Here is a 22,964-nt window from a genome sequence, read left to right as displayed (position 1 = left end):
GAGGAGGTCGGAAGCTAGCTGTCCTCCGGCTACACCATGGTGCTACCCTACAGAGTGCTGTTGAGGATACTGTAGACCTTCATTGCAAAACAGCGTGTTTTAATCAATTTTTTGGTGACATGTGAATATATATTTTAGTTTTATCTAAAAAGGATAACTTTAATGTTTTACCATTTTTATTTGTATGAAATTCAGTGAGGAGGATGGTCCTCCCCTTCCTCCTCTGAGGAGCCTCCACTGACACACACATGCCTGAGCTTTCAGCACCAAAGCAGTACACAATTGATGATGTTGTACTGTAGAATGAGGTGATGATGTTGTACTCTAGAATAAGGTGATGATGTTGTACTGTAGAATCAGGTGATGATGTTGTACTCTAGAATCAGGTGAGGATGTTGTACACTAGAATCAGGTGAGGATGTTGTACACTAGAATCAGGTGAGGATGTTGTACTGTAGAATCAGGTGAGGATGTTGTACTGTAGAATCAGGTGATGACGTTGTACTGTAGAATCAGGTGACGTTGTACTGTAGAATCAGGTGATGTTGTACTGTAGAATCAGGTGATGTTGTACTGTAGAATCAGGTGATGTTGTACTGTAGAATCAGGTGATGTTGTACTGTAGAATCAGGTGATGACGTTGTACTGTAGAATCAGGTGATGACGTTGTACTGTAGAATCAGGTGATGTTGTACTGTATGTGTAGAATCAAATCAAATCCAATCTTATTTGTCACATGCGCCGAATACAACAGGTGTAGACCGTACCGTGAAATGCTGACTGACAAGCCCTTAACCAACAATGCAGTTAAGAAAATACACTAAATAAACTAAAGTTTAAAAAAAGTAACACAATAAAATAACAATAATGAGGCTATATACTGGGGTACCGAGTCAATGTGCGGGGGAACAGGTTAGTCGAGGTAATTTGTAGATGTAGGTAGGGGTAAAGTGACTATGCATAGATAATAAACAGTGAGTAGCAGCAGTATAAAAACAAGGGGGGGGGGGGTCAATGTAAATAGTCTGGGTGGCCATTTGATTAATTGTTCAGCAGTCTTATGGCTTGGGGGTAGAAGCTGTTAAGGAGCCTTTTGGACCTAGACTGGATGGCAGGAAGCTTGTCCCCAGTGATGTACTGAGCCATACGCACTACCCTCTGGATCAGCTGCTGGGGTAGAACAAACAGGTGTAACACTAGTAACACCAGTGTCAGTAGATACACTAGGAAGTAAAACACAAGAGAGAGACAAAACACACGGTACTCACAAGACGTCAACGTTCTGTTTTTATTTCAAAATAATGTTTTCCCCCAGGCAGAGTGGAACCCAGAGAGTTCTAGAACGGAAACACAGCTTGTTATTGCTCTGCCAGACAACCAGGGGTTAAAACACACACACACACACACACACTAAAACAGCAGAGTTTCAAACACAGCAGTGACGATTCTCAACACTTTTTCAAAATCTGCTTAAAAAGCCGCAAATATTCTCCATGGCAACGCCTCAGGTCAGGGTCAAAGGTGACCTGTGATGTCATAGGAGCCAAGTTTGACCCCTGGGTCTCTGATGTTCTAGGGAGATCAACTTAAATTTACAGTGATGTCATCAAAAAGCGCCATCGCAGTAGAGAGGATATGACATCATCATTTAGAAAGGATGTGAGAGGCATTATCATGGTGACCCCGTGAGGCTCCTCCCACTCTGTCTTTCAAGAAAAGGAAGGGGGGAAAGAGAGGGAAAGAGCGGGAAAGAGAGGGGTAAAACAACAAAATGGAAGAGAGGGAAGAAAGGATTGGAAGAGAGAGAGAGAGTGGAGGTGTCGACGTGGGGTGTTGGTTTATCTTCGCTAATATCACAGGACCCATAAAAAGCAAGATTTTACAAAATCCTTGTAAAAATGATCCTTTCTTCGTTTCCATGGTACCGGTTTGGGAGAAGTAAGAGAAAGACACCCCCCCCAATTTCCTCATTCCTTCTCCTCGTCAGACCCCGCCCCCACAGCCTCAGTCTCCTGCAGACAGACACAAACACACAGAATGAGGAATTGGAATACCAGATTAGACATGAACCTTCTTATGATGGGATAAAGGTCAGCCATGTTGGTCAGGGAGTTGGTCAACCATTGCTGTGATAAGATGAAGATAGTATCTGCACTGTTTGTTAGCTAGCTAGCCAGACAGTTTTAGAGGAATTACTCAATTTTTTTAAATTAACTGCCAATATGCCAACACTCCCTTCAAACCCATTCAAACCCATTCAAATGCAGTCAATCCACAGCTGAAATCAGTTGATGACAGGACTTAGACAAGTTGTAAATGCATCAAGTGCTGATATTGTATCATATATCAGCACATGGGGCGGTGCGCACAATTGGCCCAGCGTCGTCCAGGGTAGGGGAGGGAATGGCCGGCAGGGGATGTAGCTCAGTTGGTAGAGCATGGCGTTTGCAACGCCAGGGTTGTGGGTTCGATAAAAAATAAAATAATGTATGCACTAACTGTAAGTCGCTCTGGATAAGAGCGTCTGCTAAATGACTAAAATGTAAATGTAAATATAACAGAACTCACTGAGACATTTACAGGTACGGTCTATTTACATTTATACAACGGGTGGTTCTAATCCTGAATGCTGATTGGTTCAAACCGCATTCCAGCCGGTGTCTATTCCACAAGTTACCACCGGCTAAATCTATGATGTTAAAATGCCTGTTTACTCTGTTCCATCTGACTGCGCAATCCACTGCAGGCAGCGTTTCTCAGCTGGCATCATTTTTATGGATATATACAAAGAAATGTCAATTGAAAAAAGGTAAAACGAAACAAAGTGTAGCTAGTTTGCAGTTTTTCCAGCTTCAGTTTGAAGTGATTGTGTTAGCTGTGTTGTTGGCTAGCTCCTCTGAACAACAGTGTCCCGACGAGAGAGCACATTTTCTATGCCAGGCGAAATCGCGCCTCATTAGCTCATTGTTATGGATGTATCCAAATAAATGTCACTAGAAAACAGCTTAAACAAATGCAAGGAGCTGATCGTGGACTTCAGGAAACAGCAGAGGGAGCACGCCCCTATCCACATCGACGGGACCGCAGTGGAGAAGGTGGAAAGCTTCAAGTTCCTCGGCGTACACATCACTGACAATCTGAAATGGTCCACCCACGCAGACAGTGTGGTGAAGAAGGTGCAACAGAGCCTCTTCAACCTCAGGAGGCTGAAGAAATTTGTCTTGGCCCCTAAGACCCTCACAAACTTTTACAGATGCAAAATTGAGAGCATCCTGTAGGGCTGTATCACCGCCTGGTACGGAAACTGCACCGCCCGCAACCAGAGGGTGGTGCGGTCTGCCCAACGCATTACCGGGGGCAAACTACCCGCCCTCCAGGACACCTACAGCACCCGATGTCACAGGAAGGCCAAAAATATCATCAAGGACATCAACCACCCGAGCCACTGCCTGTTCACCCCGCTATCATCCAGAAGGCGAGGTCAGTACAGGTGCATCAAAGCTGGGACCGAGAGAATGAAAAACAGCTTCTATCTCAAGGCCATCAGACTGTTAAATAGCCATCACTAACATATTAGAGGCTGCTGCTGCCTATTGAAATCACTGGCCACTTTAAGAAATTGAACACTAGTCACTTTAATAATGTTTCCATATCTTGCACTACTCATCTCAAATGTATATACTGCATTCTATTCTATAATATTCTACTGTATCTTAGTCCATGCCGCTCTGTCATTGCTTGTCCATATATGTATATATTCTTAAATCCCATCCCATACTAGTTGTGTGTGTATTGGGTATATGTTGTGAAATGGTTAGATATTACTTGTTAGATATTACTGCACTGTCGGAGCTAGAAGCACAAGCATTTCACTACACCCGCTATAACATCTGCTAAACATGTGTATGTGACTAATAACATTTTATTTGATTTGAAAATAACGTTTTTAATGAAAATATGTCAATCATTATTTGAATATGTTGGTAACCCGTTGTATAAAAGTGATAATGCCCTCGAAGCCGGTGTTTGGAGGAGATATTGGCTCTACTTCGTTTCGGGCCTAACAACACCATGCCAATATATCCTCCAAACACCGGCTTCTCTGGCATTATCACTTAAATATTTTAGAGAATATTTATACAGAAAATGGATAGAAAACCTGTATAACCTGTATTTATAATTATATGACAATATTTTAGGTTGACAATTCTATTACACAATTAAGCAATAAGGGGGAGTGGTATATGGCCAATATACCACGGCTAAGGGCTGTTCTTTTCACAACACAATGCGGAGTGCCTGGACACAATCCTTAGCCGTGGTATATTGGCCATATACCACAAACCCCCGAGGTGCCTTGTTGCTATTATAAACTGGTTACCAACGTAATTAGAGCAGTAAAAATACATGTTTTGTCATACCGTGGTATACGGTTGTCAGCCAATCAGCATTCAGGGCTCGAACCACCCAGTTTATAATTTCTGATATATCACGCCTTACTTTTATTAAGTAAAATCAGGATTCTGCCTCTACTGCCATTAATTCCAATTAGACTGGTTTGGATTTCTCCCTGACCAATATGGCTGACATAGACCCTCTAGTAATTTAATAGGATCTCTATGCATAAACACACCATGATGTCATAAAGGGACCAGGAAGTACCAATCCATGGTTCTATGGTCGTCACTAGTTACCATTATTATGGCTAAACCCCGCCTATTTCTACAATTTATCTTCTTAAAATCTGATTTTAAACCTAACTCTAACCTTAACCACACTGCTAACTGTATGCCTAACCCTAACCTTAAATTAAGACCAAAAAGGTAATTTTTGTTTTTATGAATTTTTACGATATAGACTATATTGACTTTGTGGCTGTGATAACTAGTGACGACCAAGGCACTTAACCATAAATTACACTGCACCTATCATACTACTATGGCTGACCCTGTAAAACAACACATTACACTGGACCTATCATACTACTATGGCTGACCCTGTAAAACAACACATTACACTGGACCTATCATACTACTATGGCTGACCCTGTAAAACAACACATTACACTGGACCTATCATACTACTATGGCTGACCCTGTAAAACAACACATTTCACTGCACCTATCATACTACTATGGCTGACCCTGTAAAACAACACATTACACTGCACCTATCATACTACTATGGCTGACCCTGTAAAACAACACATTACACTGGACCTATCGTACTACTATGGCTGACCCTGTAAAACAACACATTACACTGGACCTATCATACTACTATGGCTGACCCTGTAAAACAACACATTACACTGGACCTATCATACTACTATGGCTGACCCTGTAAAACAACACATTACACTGGACCTATCATACTACTATGTCTGACCCTGTAAAACAACACATTACACTGGACCTATCGTACTACTATGGCTGACCCTGTAAAACAACACATTACACTGGACCTATCATACTACTATGGCTGACCCTGTAAAACAACACATTACACTGCACCTATCATACTACTATGGCTGACCCTGTAAAACAACACATTACACTGGACCTATCATACTACTATGGCTGACCCTATAAAACAACACACTGGACCTATCATACTACTATGGCTGACCCTATAAAACAACACACTGCACCTATCATACTACTATGGCTGACCCTGTAAAACAACACACTGCACCTATCATACTACTATGGCTGACCCTATAAAACAACACACTGGACCTATCATACTACTATGGCTGACCCTGTAAAACAACACATTACACTGGACCTATCATACTACTATGGCTGACCCTGTAAAACAACACATTACACTGCACCTATCATACTACTATGGCTGACCCTGTAGAACAACACATTACACTGGACCTATCATACTACTATGGCAGTGGTTATATCACAGAGTCCCTAATGGCACTACACTGTACACCACTATAAACCCCATAGGGCTCTGGTCTAAAGTAATGCACTCTGTAGGGAATAGAGTGCCAGTTGGGATACAGCCTAACAACTCTGGTTCAAATCCACAGCACGCTGTCTGTCTGTCGTACCGTTGACTCGGACCGTCTCACTCTGTCCTCTGACAGACATGGAGCTGGGAGCAAGACTTCTGTGGTAGGTCATACGGACACTGGAGCGAGACACACAGATCTGAGAGACAGAGGGACAACGTTGAAGGAAGACATGTTAGATGATTATAATCCCACCACCATCCCCCTAAACCTTCTCTCCTCTCCTTCTCTCCATCCTCTGATGGAGGTGTGGCCTACCGTACCTCCTCCGTCATGGTCTGTCCTTTATGGGAGGGGCCATCCTCCCTCTTCACCTTAGCTCCGCCTTTCTTTCCCTTCATGGCCTTGTCGTACACCTTGTCCACCGGCTTCTAGGCAGAGAGAGCCAATCAGAACACGTCATAGAAACAGAGACGACCAAACCCAACACAGAACAGAAACAGCAAGCCAATGAGAACACAGAACAGAAACATCAAGCCAATTAGAGACTACCAATCCCAACAGAGGACAGAGTCAACCAATAAAAACATAGGACTGAGAATGGCTCTGAGAACATTCAAATGGACAAAAACTTTATGAGACTTTAAAACAAACACAACATGTATTTGTGGATACGTGCTTTAACACCTGGACAGTGTGTGCGTGCGTGTATGCTTGATGGCATTACCTTGGCGATAGCCTTCATAGGTTTGACCGCATCAGGTTTGGGAGGAGCTGGTTTCTGCAGAGAGAGAGCCATTAGCTTTAGCATTAGCCTAGCTCAAAGAGTGGGGAAACGCTATAGAATTAGCTTAGCTTAGCTTAGCCTAGCATAGAGAGTGGGAAACACCATAAAATTAGCTTAGTTTAGAATGGGGCATTTCTATAGAATTAGCTTAGCTGAGTGAATTGGACATTTCAATGGAATTAGCTTAACTGAGTGAATGGGGCATTTCTATAGAGTTAGCTTAGCAAAGACAATGGGAAAATACCATAGAAATAGCTTAGCATAGGAATCTATGTATAACCTGAACAGTAAGTGTATTGTAGGCTATAGGTGAGGCCATGCAATACCCACTAGTAGAGGGCAACACCTCAGATGAAGGTCTGCGTACAGACAGCTTAATCAATGCTAACTTAACAGGATATTTAACATATTTACCTTAACAGTATATTTAACATATTTACCTTAACAGTATATTTAACTGAACAGTATATTTAACATATATTTTTAAATCATCATTGTGTAAACAGGGAAGGCTACCATTGGATCCTTTCTTTATTAACATAACTAAAATAGGTGTAAGCCGTGAGAACCTGTTGGTTAATAATCTATGTAATAATGTAATAACATAATCAGTTATAACAGTAATATTGTAATAAGGTAATGTAATAACATTATTATAACATGATTACTGTAATAATAATTTATAGGCATATAAACATATTAATATTTTTTTTAATACTCTTTTACAAGGGCTAAAGTTTACAACAAACTGAAGTGTTAGCAAGAACGTGTTTGTGTCCCAAATTACACCCTAATCTTTATGGGGCCTGGTCTAAAATAGTGCACTACAAAGGGAATAGGGTGCCATTTGAGATTCAGTCCATGTGTGCCATGCCTGAGGACAGTGAAATCACATGACAGACAGCTGATGAACAGAACATATAGATATCAGGTCCGGTAAACGAAATGAGGACAAATGAGAAAAAGCAAGCGCAGGACCAGACGGAACCTGCAGGGACCTTTTCTCACCACCACCACCTTTAGAACACTGTTTAGAGTGCTGTCATGATACCCGGATGAAGACAGCTTGCTGTCCAGACCTTGGTGAATAAATGATTGCATGGGGCTTTTCCATATTCTGTTAGAATATTCTGTTAGAACATTCATTTAGAACGCTCATTTAGAACACTCATTTAGAATGCTCCTTAAGAACACTCATTTAGAATGCTCCTTAAGAACACTCATTTAGAATGCTCCTTAAGAACACTCATTTAGAATGCTCCTTAAGAACACTCATTTAGAATGCTCCTTAAGAACACTCATTTAGAATGCTCCTTAAGAACACTCATTTAGAATGCTCCTTTAAAATGCTCAATTAGAATGTAAATTTAGAATGCTCTTTAGAACACTCATTTAGAACGTTCATTTAGAACACTGTCTAAATAAAACACTAATTTAGAACACTGTCTGAATATCTACTGGCTATAACACTGTAGCTAGTCAAGTTTAAATACAACAATTAATACAACAGACATTGCTTTGATTTCAGATCCTAATATCATATCTGGTGGCAGTGAGAAACTCTGACCCCACAGACTACCTCTGGTGGGGAAGCAACGAGAGAGAGAGAGCAAGGAGAGGAGAGGAGAGGAGAGGAGAGGAGAGGAGAGGAGAGGAGAGGAGAGGAGAGGAGGAGGGGATGATTAAACTTACCGATGACAACCTCTCTGACCGTCTGGTGGGCTACAGAAAGAGAGAGAGAGAGAGGGGGAGAGAGGGGGGGAGAGAGGGGAAGAGGGAAAGGGGACAGGGGGCATATCAGTTGTGTGTTGAGGGGCTGGTAGTGTACTAAGGGTAGTGTACTAGGGGTAGTGTACTAGGGGTAGTGTACTAGGGGTAGTGTACTAGAGGTAGTGTACTATATAGTGTACTAGGGGTAGTGTACTAGAGGTAGTGTACTAAGGGTAGTGTACTAGAGGTAGTGTACTGGGGGTAGTGTACTAGGGGTAGTGTACTAGAGGTAGTGTACTAGAGGTAGTGTACTAGGGGTAGTGTACTAGGGGTAGTGTACTAGAGGTAGTGTACTATGTAGTGTACTAGGGGTAGTGTACTAGGGGTAGTGTACTATGTAGTGTACTAGGGGTAGTGTACTAGGGGTAGTGTACTAGGGGTAGTGTACTAGAGGTAGTGTACTAGGGGTAGTGTACTATGGTAGTGTACTAGGGGTAGTGTACTGGGGTAGTGTACTATGTAGTGTACTAGGGGTAGTGTACTAGGGGTAGTGTACTAGGGGTAGTGTACTATGTAGTGTACTAGAGGTAGTGTACTAGAGGTAGTGTACTAGGGGTAGTGTACTAGGGGTAGTGTACTAGAGGTAGTGTACTATGTAGTGTACTAGGGGTAGTGTACTATGTAGTGTACTAGGGGTAGTGTACTATGTAGTGTACTAGGGGTAGTGTACTATGTAGTGTACTAGGGGTAGTGTACTAGAGGTAGTGTACTAGGGGTAGTGTACTATGTAGTGTACTAGGGGTAGTGTACTAGAGGTAGTGTACTATGTAGTGTACTAGGGGTAGTGTACTAGAGGTAGTGTACTAGGGGTAGTGTACTATGTAGTGTACTAGGGGTAGTGTACTATGTAGTGTACTAGGGGTAGTGTACTAGGGGTAGTGTACTAGGGGTAGTGTACTAGAGGTAGTGTACTAGAGGTAGTGTACTAGGGGTAGTGTACTATGTAGTGTACTAGGGGTAGTGTACTATGTAGTGTACTAGGGGTAGTGTACTATGTAGTGTACTAGGGGTAGTGTACTAGAGGTAGTGTACTAGAGGTAGTGTACTAGAGGTAGTGTACTATGTAGTGTACTAGGGGTAGTGTACTAGAGGTAGTGTACTAGAGGTAGTGTACTAGAGGTAGTGTACTAGAGGTAGTGTACTAGGGGTAGTGTACTATAGTGTAATAGGGGTAGTGTACTAGGGGTAGTGTACTAGAGGTAGTGTACTATGTAGTGTACTAGGGGTAGTGTACTAGAGGTAGTGTACTATGTAGTGTACTAGGGGTAGTGTACTGGGGTAGTGTACTATGTAGTGTACTAGGGGTAGTGTACTAGAGGTAGTGTACTAGGGGTAGTGTACTATGTAGTGTACTAGGGGTAGTGTACTAGGGGTAGTGTACTAGAGGTAGTGTACTATGTAGTGTACTATGTAGTGTACTAGAGGTAGTGTACTAGAGGTAGTGTACTATGTAGTGTACTAGGGGTAGTGTACTAGAGGTAGTGTACTATGTAGTGTACTAGGGGTAGTGTACTAGAGGTAGTGTACTAGGGGTAGTGTACTATGTAGTGTACTAGGGGTAGTGTACTAGAGGTAGTGTACTAGAGGTAGTGTACTAGGGGTAGTGTACTATAGTGTAATAGGGGTAGTGTACTAGGGGTAGTGTACTAGAGGTAGTGTACTATGTAGTGTACTAGGGGTAGTGTACTAGAGGTAGTGTACTATGTAGTGTACTAGGGGTAGTGTACTGGGGTAGTGTACTATGTAGTGTACTAGGGGTAGTGTACTAGAGGTAGTGTACTAGGGGTAGTGTACTATGTAGTGTACTAGGGGTAGTGTACTAGGGGTAGTGTACTGGGGTAGTGTACTATGTAGTGTACTAGGGGTAGTGTACTAGAGGTAGTGTACTAGGGGTAGTGTACTATGTAGTGTACTAGGGGTAGTGTACTAGGGGTAGTGTACTAGAGGTAGTGTACTATGTAGTGTACTATGTAGTGTACTAGAGGTAGTGTACTAGAGGTAGTGTACTAGGGGTAGTGTACTATGTAGTGTACTAGGGGTAGTGTACTAGAGGTAGTGTACTATGTAGTGTACTAGAGGTAGTGTACTAGGGGTAGTGTACTATGTAGTGTACTAGGGGTAGTGTACTAGAGGTAGTGTACTAGAGGTAGTGTACTAGGGGTAGTGTACTATAGTGTAATAGGGGTAGTGTACTAGGGGTAGTGTACTAGAGGTAGTGTACTATGTAGTGTACTAGGGGTAGTGTACTAGAGGTAGTGTACTATGTAGTGTACTAGGGGTAGTGTACTGGGGTAGTGTACTATGTAGTGTACTAGGGGTAGTGTACTAGAGGTAGTGTACTAGGGGTAGTGTACTATGTAGTGTACTAGGGGTAGTGTACTAGGGGTAGTGTACTGGGGTAGTGTACTATGTAGTGTACTAGGGGTAGTGTACTAGAGGTAGTGTACTAGGGGTAGTGTACTATGTAGTGTACTAGGGGTAGTGTACTAGGGGTAGTGTACTAGAGGTAGTGTACTATGTAGTGTACTAGAGGTAGTGTACTAGAGGTAGTGTACTAGGGGTAGTGTACTATGTAGTGTACTAGGGGTAGTGTACTAGAGGTAGTGTACTATGTAGTGTACTAGGGGTAGTGTACTAGAGGTAGTGTACTAGGGGTAGTGTACTATGTAGTGTACTAGGGGTAGTGTACTAGAGGTAGTGTACTAGAGGTAGTGTACTAGGGGTAGTGTACTATAGTGTAATAGGGGTAGTGTACTAGGGGTAGTGTACTAGAGGTAGTGTACTATGTAGTGTACTAGGGGTAGTGTACTAGAGGTAGTGTACTATGTAGTGTACTAGGGGTAGTGTACTGGGGTAGTGTACTATGTAGTGTACTAGGGGTAGTGTACTAGAGGTAGTGTACTAGGGGTAGTGTACTATGTAGTGTACTAGGGGTAGTGTACTAGGGGTAGTGTACTAGAGGTAGTGTACTATGTAGTGTACTAGAGGTAGTGTACTAGAGGTAGTGTACTAGGGGTAGTGTACTATGTAGTGTACTAGGGGTAGTGTACTAGAGGTAGTGTACTATGGGTAGTGTACTAGAGGTAGTGTACTAGGGGTAGTGTACTATGTAGTGTACTAGGGGTAGTGTACTAGAGGTAGTGTACTAGGGGTAGTGTACTAGGGGTAGTGTACTAGAGGTAGTGTACTGGGGTAGTGTACTAGAGGTAGTGTACTGGGGGTAGTGTACTAGAGGTAGTGTACTATGTAGTGTACTAGGGGTAGTGTACTAGAGGTAGTGTACTATGTAGTGTACTAGGGGTAGTGTACTAGGGGTAGTGTACTAGGGGTAGTGTACTAGAGGTAGTGTACTAGGGGTAGTGTACTAGGGGTAGTGTACTAGGAGTAGTGTACTAGGGGTAGTGTACTAGAGGTAGTGTACTAGGGTAGTGTACTAGAGGTAGTGTACTAGGGGTAGTGTACTAGAGGTAGTGTACTAGGGGTAGTGTACTAGGGGTAGTGTACTGGGGGTAGTGTACTAGAGGTAGTGTACTATGTAGTGTACTAGGGGTAGTGTACTAGAGGTAGTGTACTAGAGGTAGTGTACTATGTAGTGTACTAGAGGTAGTGTACTAGGGGTAGTGTACTAGGGGTAGTGTACTAGAGGTAGTGTACTATGTAGTGTACTAGGGGTAGTGTACTAGAGGTAGTGTACTAGAGGTAGTGTACTAGAGGTAGTGTACTAGAGGTAGTGTACTAGGGGTAGTGTACTAGGGGTAGTGTACGTGGTGACTGGACTGCGGTCCATAATAAGCGTGTTTGCGGTTGTGTAAAACACACACACACTAACTGCACACACACACACACACTCACTGCACACACACACACACACACACTCACTGCACACACACACACACACACACACATGGAACTCCTACCTCCTGCTTAGCGACCTCCTGCTTAGCGACCTCCTGCTTAGCGACCTCCTGCTTAGTGACTTTAGAGGAATCCTTGGCATTGGCCCCTTCGGCAGACTAGAAGAAACAGAGAGAGAAGAGTTCAAACACAGCGCACACCTCGTATCCACGACTAATGAAAGGCTGAGATGTTGCTTTTCTTTTGAGCGAGTCTCTAACGTGTGTCCTGTCAGCCACTGGTCACCAACCTTTTCTGAATCAAGATCACTTTCACAGTCAAAAAGCAAGCCGAGATCTAGCGCTCAGAGTTCTTTAAAAACGTGACTTATAAAATGTAACATGAACCTAATAAAAACAGTTGTGTAGGAATGAGGTTCTAATACATTATAACACTGTATTGGCTGTATGCCTGGCCTGACAATACTGTTCTTCTCAGACCATATTGGATTTCAAAACTCTGTTTTGAAATTTGATAACAAAATACATCAGTTGGTGTAGCACTTCCGAGGCACAGCTGAGCATAAATTTAGCAAATAATTAGTTGTTTTATTTTACTGGACTGATGGTAGGCTACCTGCATCTGATGATCATGGTGCTTTCAAGACAACTGGGAACTCGGGGAAAAAAACTAGGTGAAATCATGACGTCAGTGATCTTCAGGTCGGAAAGGCGTAGCTGCCTGAGTTTCAGACTTGGAATTCCGAGAGATATGACCGTTCAAAACAATTTTTCCAAGTCAGATCTCATTTTTTATTCTGACTTCCCAATTGTCTTGAACGCACTGAAGTCAGAAGGCAGAGATTTCCAAGTTCCCAGTTGTTTTGAACATGGCATTAGTCTCAGCAGAGGGAGGGGAGAGAGCAGCAGAGGGTCCGCCTCTCACGGTCCCTGCTCTCTCCTTCCTTTCCTCCGGTGAGACTGAACAGAGAGATGGGAAACATCTTCCACCTGACGGCCAAACTCGAGTCGCACCGCATCTGCCTCATGCACAAATTCATGTTGTTCCTACGACCAGAGAAAGTGAAATATTCCTCGATATTAAAACAGACAGACGAGCTGCTAATAATAATAAAAACGCAGGGCACAGGAGGTTGGTGGCACCTTAACTGGGAGGGACAGGCTTCTGGTAATGGCTGGAGTGGAATAGGTGGAATGGTATCAAATATACCCCATGATGCCATTCCATTGATTCCGTTTACAGCCATTATTATGAGCCGTCCTCCCCTCGGCAGCCTCCACTGACGCAGGCCTATCGATAAACTTGGCTATTCATTCATTGCAGCTGCAGCGCGAGTGGTAGTAGGGAGAAGCGCGTTTTATGTTTTGTAACAGTGTTGAATAAAAACCTGAACTCACTCATAAAAACAGCAGCTCTTTGCTGTATTCTTTGACAGTCTCTCTCTGGTCATGCTTTAAAAAAAAAAATGAATTCTGATGTAGGCTAGTATCAAACTTTGCTGGAAGCTGTAGGCACGGTGATCTGAGCTATCCGATTGACCAGCGCAGTAGGCGCACTCAATTTAACCACAGATCTCCCGGTAGGTGGAGTTTGTCTTTTCAGACAAATTAAAAAGGTACAAAATGTGAACACTGTGTCTACCCGGTGTTCAGGGCACCTCTAGCATGGTCAGCTCTACTAGGGCCGAAATTGGACGAACTGACTCGTTGGAAAGGTGGCGTCCTATGACGGTGCCACGTTGAAAGTCACTGAGCTCTTCAGTACGGGCCATTCTACTGCCAATGTTTGTCTATGGAGATTGCATGGCTGTGTGCTCGATTTTATACACCTGTCAGCAACAGGTGTGGCTGAAATAGCCGAATCCACTAATTTGAAGGGGTGTCCAGATACTTTTGTATATATAGTGTACAGACAATGGTTACAGACCCAACAACATTATATAGTATCCCCTCCTCATAGCTACAGACCCAACAACATTATATAGTATCCCCTCCTCATGGTTACAGACCCAACAACATTATATAGTATCCCCTCCTCATGGTTACAGACCCAACAGCATTATATAGTATCCCCTCCTCATGGTTACAGACCCAATAACATTATATAGTATCCCCTCCTCATGGTTACAGACCCAACAACATTATATAGTATCCCCTCCTCATGGTTACAGACCCAACAGCATTATATAGTATCCCCTCCTCATGGTTACAGACCCAACAACATTATATAGTATCCCGTCCTCATGGTTACAGACCCAACAACATTATATAGTATCCCCTCCTCATGGTTACAGACCCAACAACATTATATAGTATCCCCTCCTCATGGTTACAGACCCAACAGCATTATATAGTATCCCCTCCTCATGGTTACAGACCCAACAACATTATATAGTATCCCCTCTTCATGGTTACAGACCCAACAGCATTATATAGTATCCCGTCCTCATGGTTACAGACCCAACAACATTATATAGTATCCCATCCTCATGTTTACAGACCCAACAACATTATATAGTATCCCCTCCTCATGGTTACAGACCCAACAACATTATATAGTATCCCGTCCTCATGGTTACAGACCCAACAACATTATATAGTATCCCGTCCTCATGGTTACAGACCCAACAACATTATATAGTATCCCCTCCTCATGGTTACAGACCCAACAGCATTATATAGTATCCCATCCTCATGGTTACAGACCCAACAACATTATATAGTATCCCGTCCTCATGGTTACAGACCCAACAACATTATATAGTATCCCGTCCTCATGGAGAAAAGCACATGAGATGATTATAATACACAAAGTAAGATAAACAAAGAAATACATCATTCCAACATTACCTAAAATGATGAATAAGATGCTAATGAGATGGACCTATATAAAATAAGATGCTAATGAGATGGACCTATATAAAATAAGATGCTAATGAGATGGACCTATATAAAATAAGATGCTAATGAGATGGACCTATATAAAACAAGATGCTAATGAGATGGACCTATATAAAATAAGATGCTAATGAGATGGACCTATATAAATTAAGATGCTAATGAGATGGACCTATATAAATTAATATGCTAATGAGATGGACCTATATAAATTAATATGCTAATGAGATGGATATATATATATATATATATATATATATATATATATATATATATATATATAACAATTGATATGTACAAACTACGGCATAAGGGGACGACGAGCGGATAAGAGGCAATCCGTAATTTAGATTAAGACATTAATGAGCGAGCTAAGACGGACGTAGTCAATATAACTATTTGTTCAGCACTTTTGAAATGTACAGCGACAGAATTCAGAACATGGGCCGTTCTTACGGTGTTCTCCCTGTACACCAAGTCAGAACCGTAGGATAAATAAAGGGGGCATATAAGCAGACAATGAAAGCTCTTACAATATTCAATGATTACGTTTCTCTAAAAGATGGAATTGCTCTTGATTTTAAATTACTTTTTTAAAGGCTACATGTGCACCACCAAGTCAGAACAGTAGGCTAAGTTATGAGGGGGAAAGGGACCAAATTATTAGGGTGAGGTACATGGGCTACTAACAGCTTACTACACAACATACACTTAGTATTACTTTCTTAGCTATAGTATACATACTGTTTTTCACTGGCATTTTACATCATTTATGCAGCAGCATGTCACCCCATCGGGCTTATGCAGTGGAGGAGATATTTGTGGACTATACTCAGCCTTGTCTCAGGGTAGTAGGTTGGTGGTCTGTTGATATCCCTCTGGTGGTGTGGGGGCTGTGCTTTGGCAAAGTGGGTGGGGTTATATCCTGCCTGGTTGGCCCTGTCTGGGGGTATCGTCGGACGGGGCCAAAGTGTCTCCCAACCCCCCCCCCCCCCCCCCGTCTCAGCCTCCAGTATCTCTCCCTCCACTCCCGGAGGACCTGAGCCCTAGGACCATGCCTCAGGACTACCTGGCCTGATGACTCCTGGCTGCCCCCAGTCCACCTGGTCGTGCTGCTGCTCCAGTTTCAACTGTTCTGCCTGCGGCTATGGAACCCTGACCTGTTCACCGGACGTGCTACCTTGTCCCAGACCTGCTGTTTTCAACTCTCTCTCTCTACCGCACCTGCTATTTCAACCTCTAAATGTCCGGCTATGAAAAGCCAAGTGATATTTACTCCTGATGTACTGACCTGTTGCAACCTCTACAACCACTGTGATTATTATTTGACCCTGCTGGTCATCTATTAACGTTTTAACATCTTGGAGAAAAATCTGGCCTTAATGGCCATGTACTGTTATAATCTCCACCCGGCACAGCCAGAAGAGGACTGGCCACCCCTCAGAGCCTGGTTCCTCTCTAGGTTTCTTCCTAGCTTCCTGCCTTTCTAGTAAGTTTTTCCTAGTCACTGTGCTTCTACATCTGCATTGCTTGCTGTTTGGGGTTTTAGGCTGGGTTTCTGTATAGCACTTTGTGACATCTGCTGATGTAAAAAGGGCTTTATAAACAAAATGATTGATTGATTGATTGATTGATTGATTGATACTGTAGACCTATTTCTGGGGCGGTCCTTCTTGTTGGCAAACTTTGTCATCAAACTTTGTCATCAAAGTCTGGCATTTAATGGAAATGTTTAGTTAACTACTCTGTCTCACTTAAGGGCAGACAACATAACCCAATTAATATGAATGATGTATGTTGTAGAATGAAACACCTATATGCCCTATATGCCTATGGATTAAGAACCAATTAAAGGGTTAAAACAGAGCCACGATGAAATGGCGCCTATAGGTATTTTTCCATTACATATATTATAATATGCTTAACAATAGTAGAGACATTTCTTTAGTGCAAATGCTGTGCTTCTGATAAAGGATGGTTCCCTCTAGCTCCCTGCAGCTGGTCTGGGCGTGTAGTCAAGGACATGGGATGGAGATAAACTTCAGGAACAGATAGACCTGTATTGTTTCCATTTCTTGTTGTTTCTCGTTGCTTCCGAGTAACCTGGTCACACGGTCAGGACAAACAGCCTCAGAGTGTCCACAGTTTTTTCAGTTCATCCTGTCTTTTACTACCAAGGGCTCAGCTGTGTGGAGATATGAGTAGTAACGGAACTAACGTTATCGCTTGTTTGTGCGCTACGACCCGATTACACATAGCCACAAGAAGAAACCATAGTGGCTCCAGGTCAAGGGAGGGTGGCTGTTTGGATAAAGAGGGGGTTCTGATATGATATGAAAAGGAGACCAAGCAGACATGGGGACAGACAGGAAATAAGCTAGACAGAGGAACCATAGTGGCTCCGATATGATATGAAAAGATGAAGCTGTATATAAAGAGAGCTCCAAGTCTGGGACGGCAGTTGCTCTGCAGACCAGCTCGGCTGTATTGCTTGTGTAATAAAGTCTATCTTGATTCTACAAAAACTCCTTTATTTGTTTTAATAAGTATAAGAATAATTTTCTACAACACATTCTCTGGATTTATGGTGCTTTCAAGACAACTGGAAAGCAGTTGATGACCGTTGAACGAGTTGGATGACCGTTCAAAACGTATTTTCCCAGTCGGAGCTAGTTTTTTTCAGAGTTCCTAGTTGTCTTCAACACACTGAATTCTGAGATTTCCCAGTTCCCAGTTCCCAGTTGTTTTGAACCTGGCAGAAGTCATGCTGGATTGACAGCATGGCCAATGTATTCAACCTTTTCTGGCCCATGGTGTTGCGTGTGAATGTTTATCCTTTTAACCTTTGAAAAGAGACCCTTTCAGACAGATTTTTTAAATCCTTAAACCCAAACTTGGACCACACACCCTCTCCACCGAATAGCAGGCAGGGGAAGCAAAATAGTGATTGCTAGGTCACTGATTCATTGTTGAATTTGCGATATCCAACTTGTTGTGTAATGTTTATGTCCAATGGCCGATGAGCACCGATACGTTTTATCTATAATTTCTCTTCATATGACAAGGATTGAAAAGGATTTGCCAGTAGATTGTCAACGTGATTCATGATGATGACTGCTTGTCTAACTAGCTAGCTTGTTAGCCAAGATTTTGAAAGTATGATCAGTCCAATCAAAGCTACGGTAGATATAATACGATTTGACGTAATTTTATCTGTGGCCAATGACCTTGAGCCTTCTTGGATGGGCACTTCTAATGTAACTCTGTGGCAGCACCCAAGGGGCTTGAACTGCCTAGCTCTCCCTGTAGATTATGCGGTGAGTAGTGTCCCCGTGAGTGACGGAACACTGAGCCAATCACAGCATAACTAGAGAAAATTACCAACGCTTATGCTCTTTCGTTGGCTGCCCATCCACCACAGAGCTAGGCTGAAACACCTGCATTTTGGAGCTGCCTTACTCAAGAGACCATGCTTGTATGCATCTTTATTAACTCAAGGATAACATTTTTCTTTACATTGTTTGCAAACGGATCTTTTTATAATTTTTTTAGCTAAACAGGTAGGGTTCAAAACTCTGAATGACAGGTCGCCACAGAGAGAGAGAGAGAGACAGAGAGAGACAGAGAGAGAGAGACAGCGAGAGAGAGAGAGAGAGAGAGAGAGAGAGAGAGAGAGAGAGAAGAGAGAGAGAGAGAGAGAGAGAGAGAGAGAGAGAGACAGCGAGAGAGAGAGAGAGAGAGAGAGAGAGAGAGAGAGACACTGCGAGAGAGAGAGAGAGAGAGGGAGGGAGAGAGAGAGAGAGAGAGACAGAGAGACAGAGAAAGAAAGAGAGAGTGTTCCTCTAGAGGGGGAAACATCCATCGACAGATTTAAATCCCTCAGTAGAATTGACACACTAACACATTAAAATGCACTAATTGCACAATAATCTCGAAACAGTCGCGACGGGGATAAAGTGGCCACTTCAAACCGCCAGCTGCGCGGGTGTAGCACGCATCCCTACCGGTCGACTTGGTGACGTTCCGGAGCGGGAGCTGTGCACTGTGTGGTGACAGACAGTCCGGTATGGGTGGACAGGGAGGGGGGGGGACAGCAGCCAACACACCGGCCATGGAGAGCGAGAGAGAGCAGGGGCTTCGACAGAAAACACACCGGCCATGGAGAGCGAGAGAGAGCAGGGGCTTCGACAGAAAACACACCGAATGACATGGAGGAACGCTGGCATCCCCTTTAGACTCCCACCAGACCAAACGGTCCCAGCTGAACAGGCGGGTCTCGGGTTTGGAAACTTTCGCATCAGCTCACCTGCTTCGCTAAATATAACTAGGAGATACGCACCGCTATCCTCTCTCTCCCAGATAGAACAGATATCACATTCACAACGAGTACGCTTTAGATATTTTTTAAAACAGAGCGACTCACCTTCCTTTTAGGCATGTTGTTACAGAGATACTATTCCCGTCAGAGAAGATAAGAGAGTCCACCTTGCAGGTCCACAGCGCGAGTTTACAACCTACCACCAGATACTGGATCAATACTAAACACCTTCTCATATGCAGACCTTTATCTCTGCATCCCGCCCGCCCATAGGCCAGAACCCGCAGAACCGTCTCCTGTAGTGCCAAGGGATTGGTCAAACCCCCTTGTATGCAAATGACACAGCTGCGCACATTGGTTGAAGCTTGAGAATAGGGATCCTATGGCGTGTGATTGGCTACACACTCTTTGTAAGCAAATCATGGCCTCTCCATGGTGATGGCCAGATGTGTAGGTTGAAAGAAAGAAAGAATAGAGAGAAGAGAAGAGAAGAGAAGAGAAGAGAAGAGAAGAGAAGAGAAGAGAAGAGAAGAGAAGAGAAGAGAAGAGAAGAGAAGAGAAGAGAAGAGAAGAGAAGAGAAGAGAAGAGAAGAGAAGAGAAGAGAAGAGAAGAGAAGAGAAGAGAAGAGAAGAGAAGAGAAGAGAGGCCAATAGAAAGGCGACAGGGCTCTAAGTGGTTCTGGGTAGTCTAGGCTGGAAGTAGAGGTCTTCACGGGTCCAGGTGGACCCAATATACCCGAGACCTGACCTGGGCCCGATAAGGTTTGTGTCTGAAATGTTAACTTGTCCCTCAGGTCCGGGTCGGGTTCTGTTTGATTGTCATCGGGTCTATCTAACCACAGTTGATAGACCCGAGTAGACCTGAATGGACCCAACCACGGCTCTGCATAGACTATAACATATTTATTTTAAGCTGATAAGGTCACTGTAGGTCTCTCTGGATAAGAGCATCTGCTAAATGACTCAAATGTAAAATGTAAATGTAAGGTGAATTTATTGACTTATAGAAGTCCTAGCCAACATTTAAGGACCCTTATGTTAACCAGAAGAGCAACTTGGCTGATAAACATACTTTTTTTCTCAGGTCTGGTCTGGACCCAGACCCATCTGGACCCAGACCCATCTGGACCCAGACCCATTGGGGTACGGGTCGGGTCTAGGTCGAGTTGTCCTCGGGTCAGGTCTGGTCTGGACCCAGACCCATTAGGGTACGGGTCGGGTCTAGGTCGAGTTGTCCTCGCGTCAGGTCTGGTCTGGACCCAGACCCATTAGGGTACGGGTCGGGTCTAGGTCGAGTTGTCCTCGGGTCAGGTCTGGTCTGGACCCAGACCCATTGGGGTACGGGTCGGGTCTAGGTCGAGTTGTCCTCGGGTCAGGTCTGGTCTGGACCCAGACCCATTAGGGTACGGGTCGGGTCTAGGTCGAGTTGTCCTCGGGTCCATTCGGGTTCGGGTCTGGTTTTTCTCTGGTCCTTTCGAGTCCGGGTCTCCATTTTTAAAATAATTATCGGGTCCATTTGGGTCGGGTCTGACTGTCGGGTGCAACTTTTTTCCAGCTGGCAGGGAACAGGCCAGAAGAATGAGACTATAGCAGTATAAACACTATCAATCATTAACAATCAATAAGACAAACATTGATAGAGTCGCTATATTCAACAATCAATTTACATCAACAACACAGCTCAGGCAGTAGGAAGCTCTCTCATCCATTTATATGCAGATGATACAGTCTTATACTCAGCTGGCCCCTCACCGGGTTTTGTGTTAAACGCTCTACAACAAAGATTTCTTATTGTCCAACAAGCTTTCTCTGCCCTTAACCTTCTTCTGAACACCTCCACAACAAAGGTCATGTGGTTTGGTAAGAGGAATGTCCCTCTCCCCACCGGTGTGATTACTACCTCTGAGAGTTTAGAGCTTGAGGTAGTCACCTCATCCAAGTCCTTGGGAGTACGGCTAGACGGTCCACTGTCCTTCTCTCAGCACATATCAAAGCTGCAGGCTAAGGTTCAATCTAGACTTGGTTTCCTCTATCGTAATCGCTCCTCTTTCACCCCAGCTGCCAAACTAACCCTGATTCAGATGACCATCCCCACAGGAGGCCTTTTGCCTTTTGGTAGGCCGTCATTGTAAATAAGAATTTGTTCTTAACTGACTTGCCTAGTTAAATAAAGGTTAAATAAAATAAAATATAAAATAAGACAAACATTGATAGAGTAGCTATATTCAACACTGATTCACTGGATTGTCCTCCAACACTTTGATTAGTGTCATACAGAACAGTATTTCTGCGGTTGTTGCTATAACAACTAGTTAATACTGCCACGTCTTCCACAGTATGACCAGAATTTACCGTCAATACAGGGATATTACTTCTCAAACACTGTGTATGTTATCATTTTACATGAAACATGTCAAAGGCCAGGACTGAACAATACAAACATTCACCCATAACTTACTTTACCCATTTAATCAACAAAACTCAGAGTATCCCCAAATGTAAATGTACATTTTGTCATGTTTATCACTTGTATTTTAACTTGAATGTTTTATTGTCTATTTATCAATGCACTATCCATGTATTTATAGTAATATATATATATATATATATATATATATATATATATGACTGCCAAGTTGAAACACAGATAAATCTATTAGATCCATAATAGCAGCATTAGCCTACTCAACACATTTATTCACACAACAGCTCAGAAGTCCAGGGAAACTCTGGAATGAATGAATGATTCCCCACCACGTCCATGATGATATTTCCAGAGCATCTATGGACTATAGACACTAAGGCTACTGTGACACGGAGAACTCAGCCCGGCCCAGCCCGGCCCAGCCCAGCCATTCTACTCTAATATGACATCATAATCAATGAATGATTCCCCACCACGCCCATGATGATATTTCCAGAGCAGCTATAGACTATAGACACTAAGGCTACTGTGACACGGAGAACTCAGCCCAGCCATTCTACTCTAATATGACATCATAATGGATGGATCTTACACAACATTCTACAGAAAGAAACCTCCCGACAACAATGGCCATTGGCCATCCATCGCAACATTCTACAGGGACATCACAATGGGGGTAACCACAGCACAGCACAGCACACCACAATAACACACACACACACACACACACACACACACACACACACACACACACAACAAAAAACCCCACCCAGGCTAGGTGCACGTGTGGAGCAGAACCATACAATGACGTTTCAGGAACTAGAACAGTCAGGAGCAGGCCAGGTAAGACTATGGGTGTGTTCGTAAATGTACTCTGGAAATGTACTCTGGAGTGCCAGAGTACGCGTGGGCATTCGTAAAAAATTCAGAGTGTTGTCAGATTG

The 22,964-nt window shown here is 43.3% G+C and overlaps 1 protein-coding gene across 1 annotated transcript; it reads right to left on the bottom strand.

The window, feature by feature from the left end:
- Nucleotides 1-1,271: 1,271 nt before the first annotated feature.
- Nucleotides 1,272-19,825, bottom strand: hmgn3 (high mobility group nucleosomal binding domain 3). Its single transcript, XM_084196910.1, has 7 exons — nucleotides 19,701-19,825; nucleotides 12,443-12,538; nucleotides 8,448-8,477; nucleotides 6,696-6,749; nucleotides 6,292-6,399; nucleotides 6,068-6,167; nucleotides 1,272-2,012 (listed from the first exon to the last, which is right to left on the bottom strand). The coding sequence occupies exons 1-7, from the start codon at nucleotides 19,713-19,715 to the stop codon at nucleotides 2,005-2,007; spliced, it is 411 nt and encodes a 136-aa protein (XP_084053036.1). The 5' UTR covers nucleotides 19,716-19,825; the 3' UTR covers nucleotides 1,272-2,004.
- Between the last annotated feature and the right edge of the window lie 3,139 nt (nucleotides 19,826-22,964).

Source organism: Coregonus lavaretus (assembly GCF_964263955.1).
Source record: "Coregonus lavaretus genome assembly, contig: HAP1_SCAFFOLD_490, whole genome shotgun sequence".
Taxonomy (NCBI): Eukaryota; Metazoa; Chordata; class Actinopteri; order Salmoniformes; family Salmonidae; genus Coregonus; species Coregonus lavaretus.
The sequence above is the reverse complement of the archived record's forward strand: the minus strand, read 5'-3'. Positions and strand labels throughout refer to the sequence as shown.

Excerpts from the sequence above, each read along its gene's own strand:
- hmgn3 (XM_084196910.1), bottom strand. Across the intron at positions 8,478-12,442 it reads AGGAGGTCGCTAAGCAGGAG|CCCACCAGACGGTCAGAGAG; the intron begins GTAGGAGTTCCA and ends CTCTTTCTGTAG. Across the intron at positions 6,168-6,291 it reads GACAGACCATGACGGAGGAG|ATCTGTGTGTCTCGCTCCAG; the intron begins GTACGGTAGGCC and ends TCTGTCTCTCAG.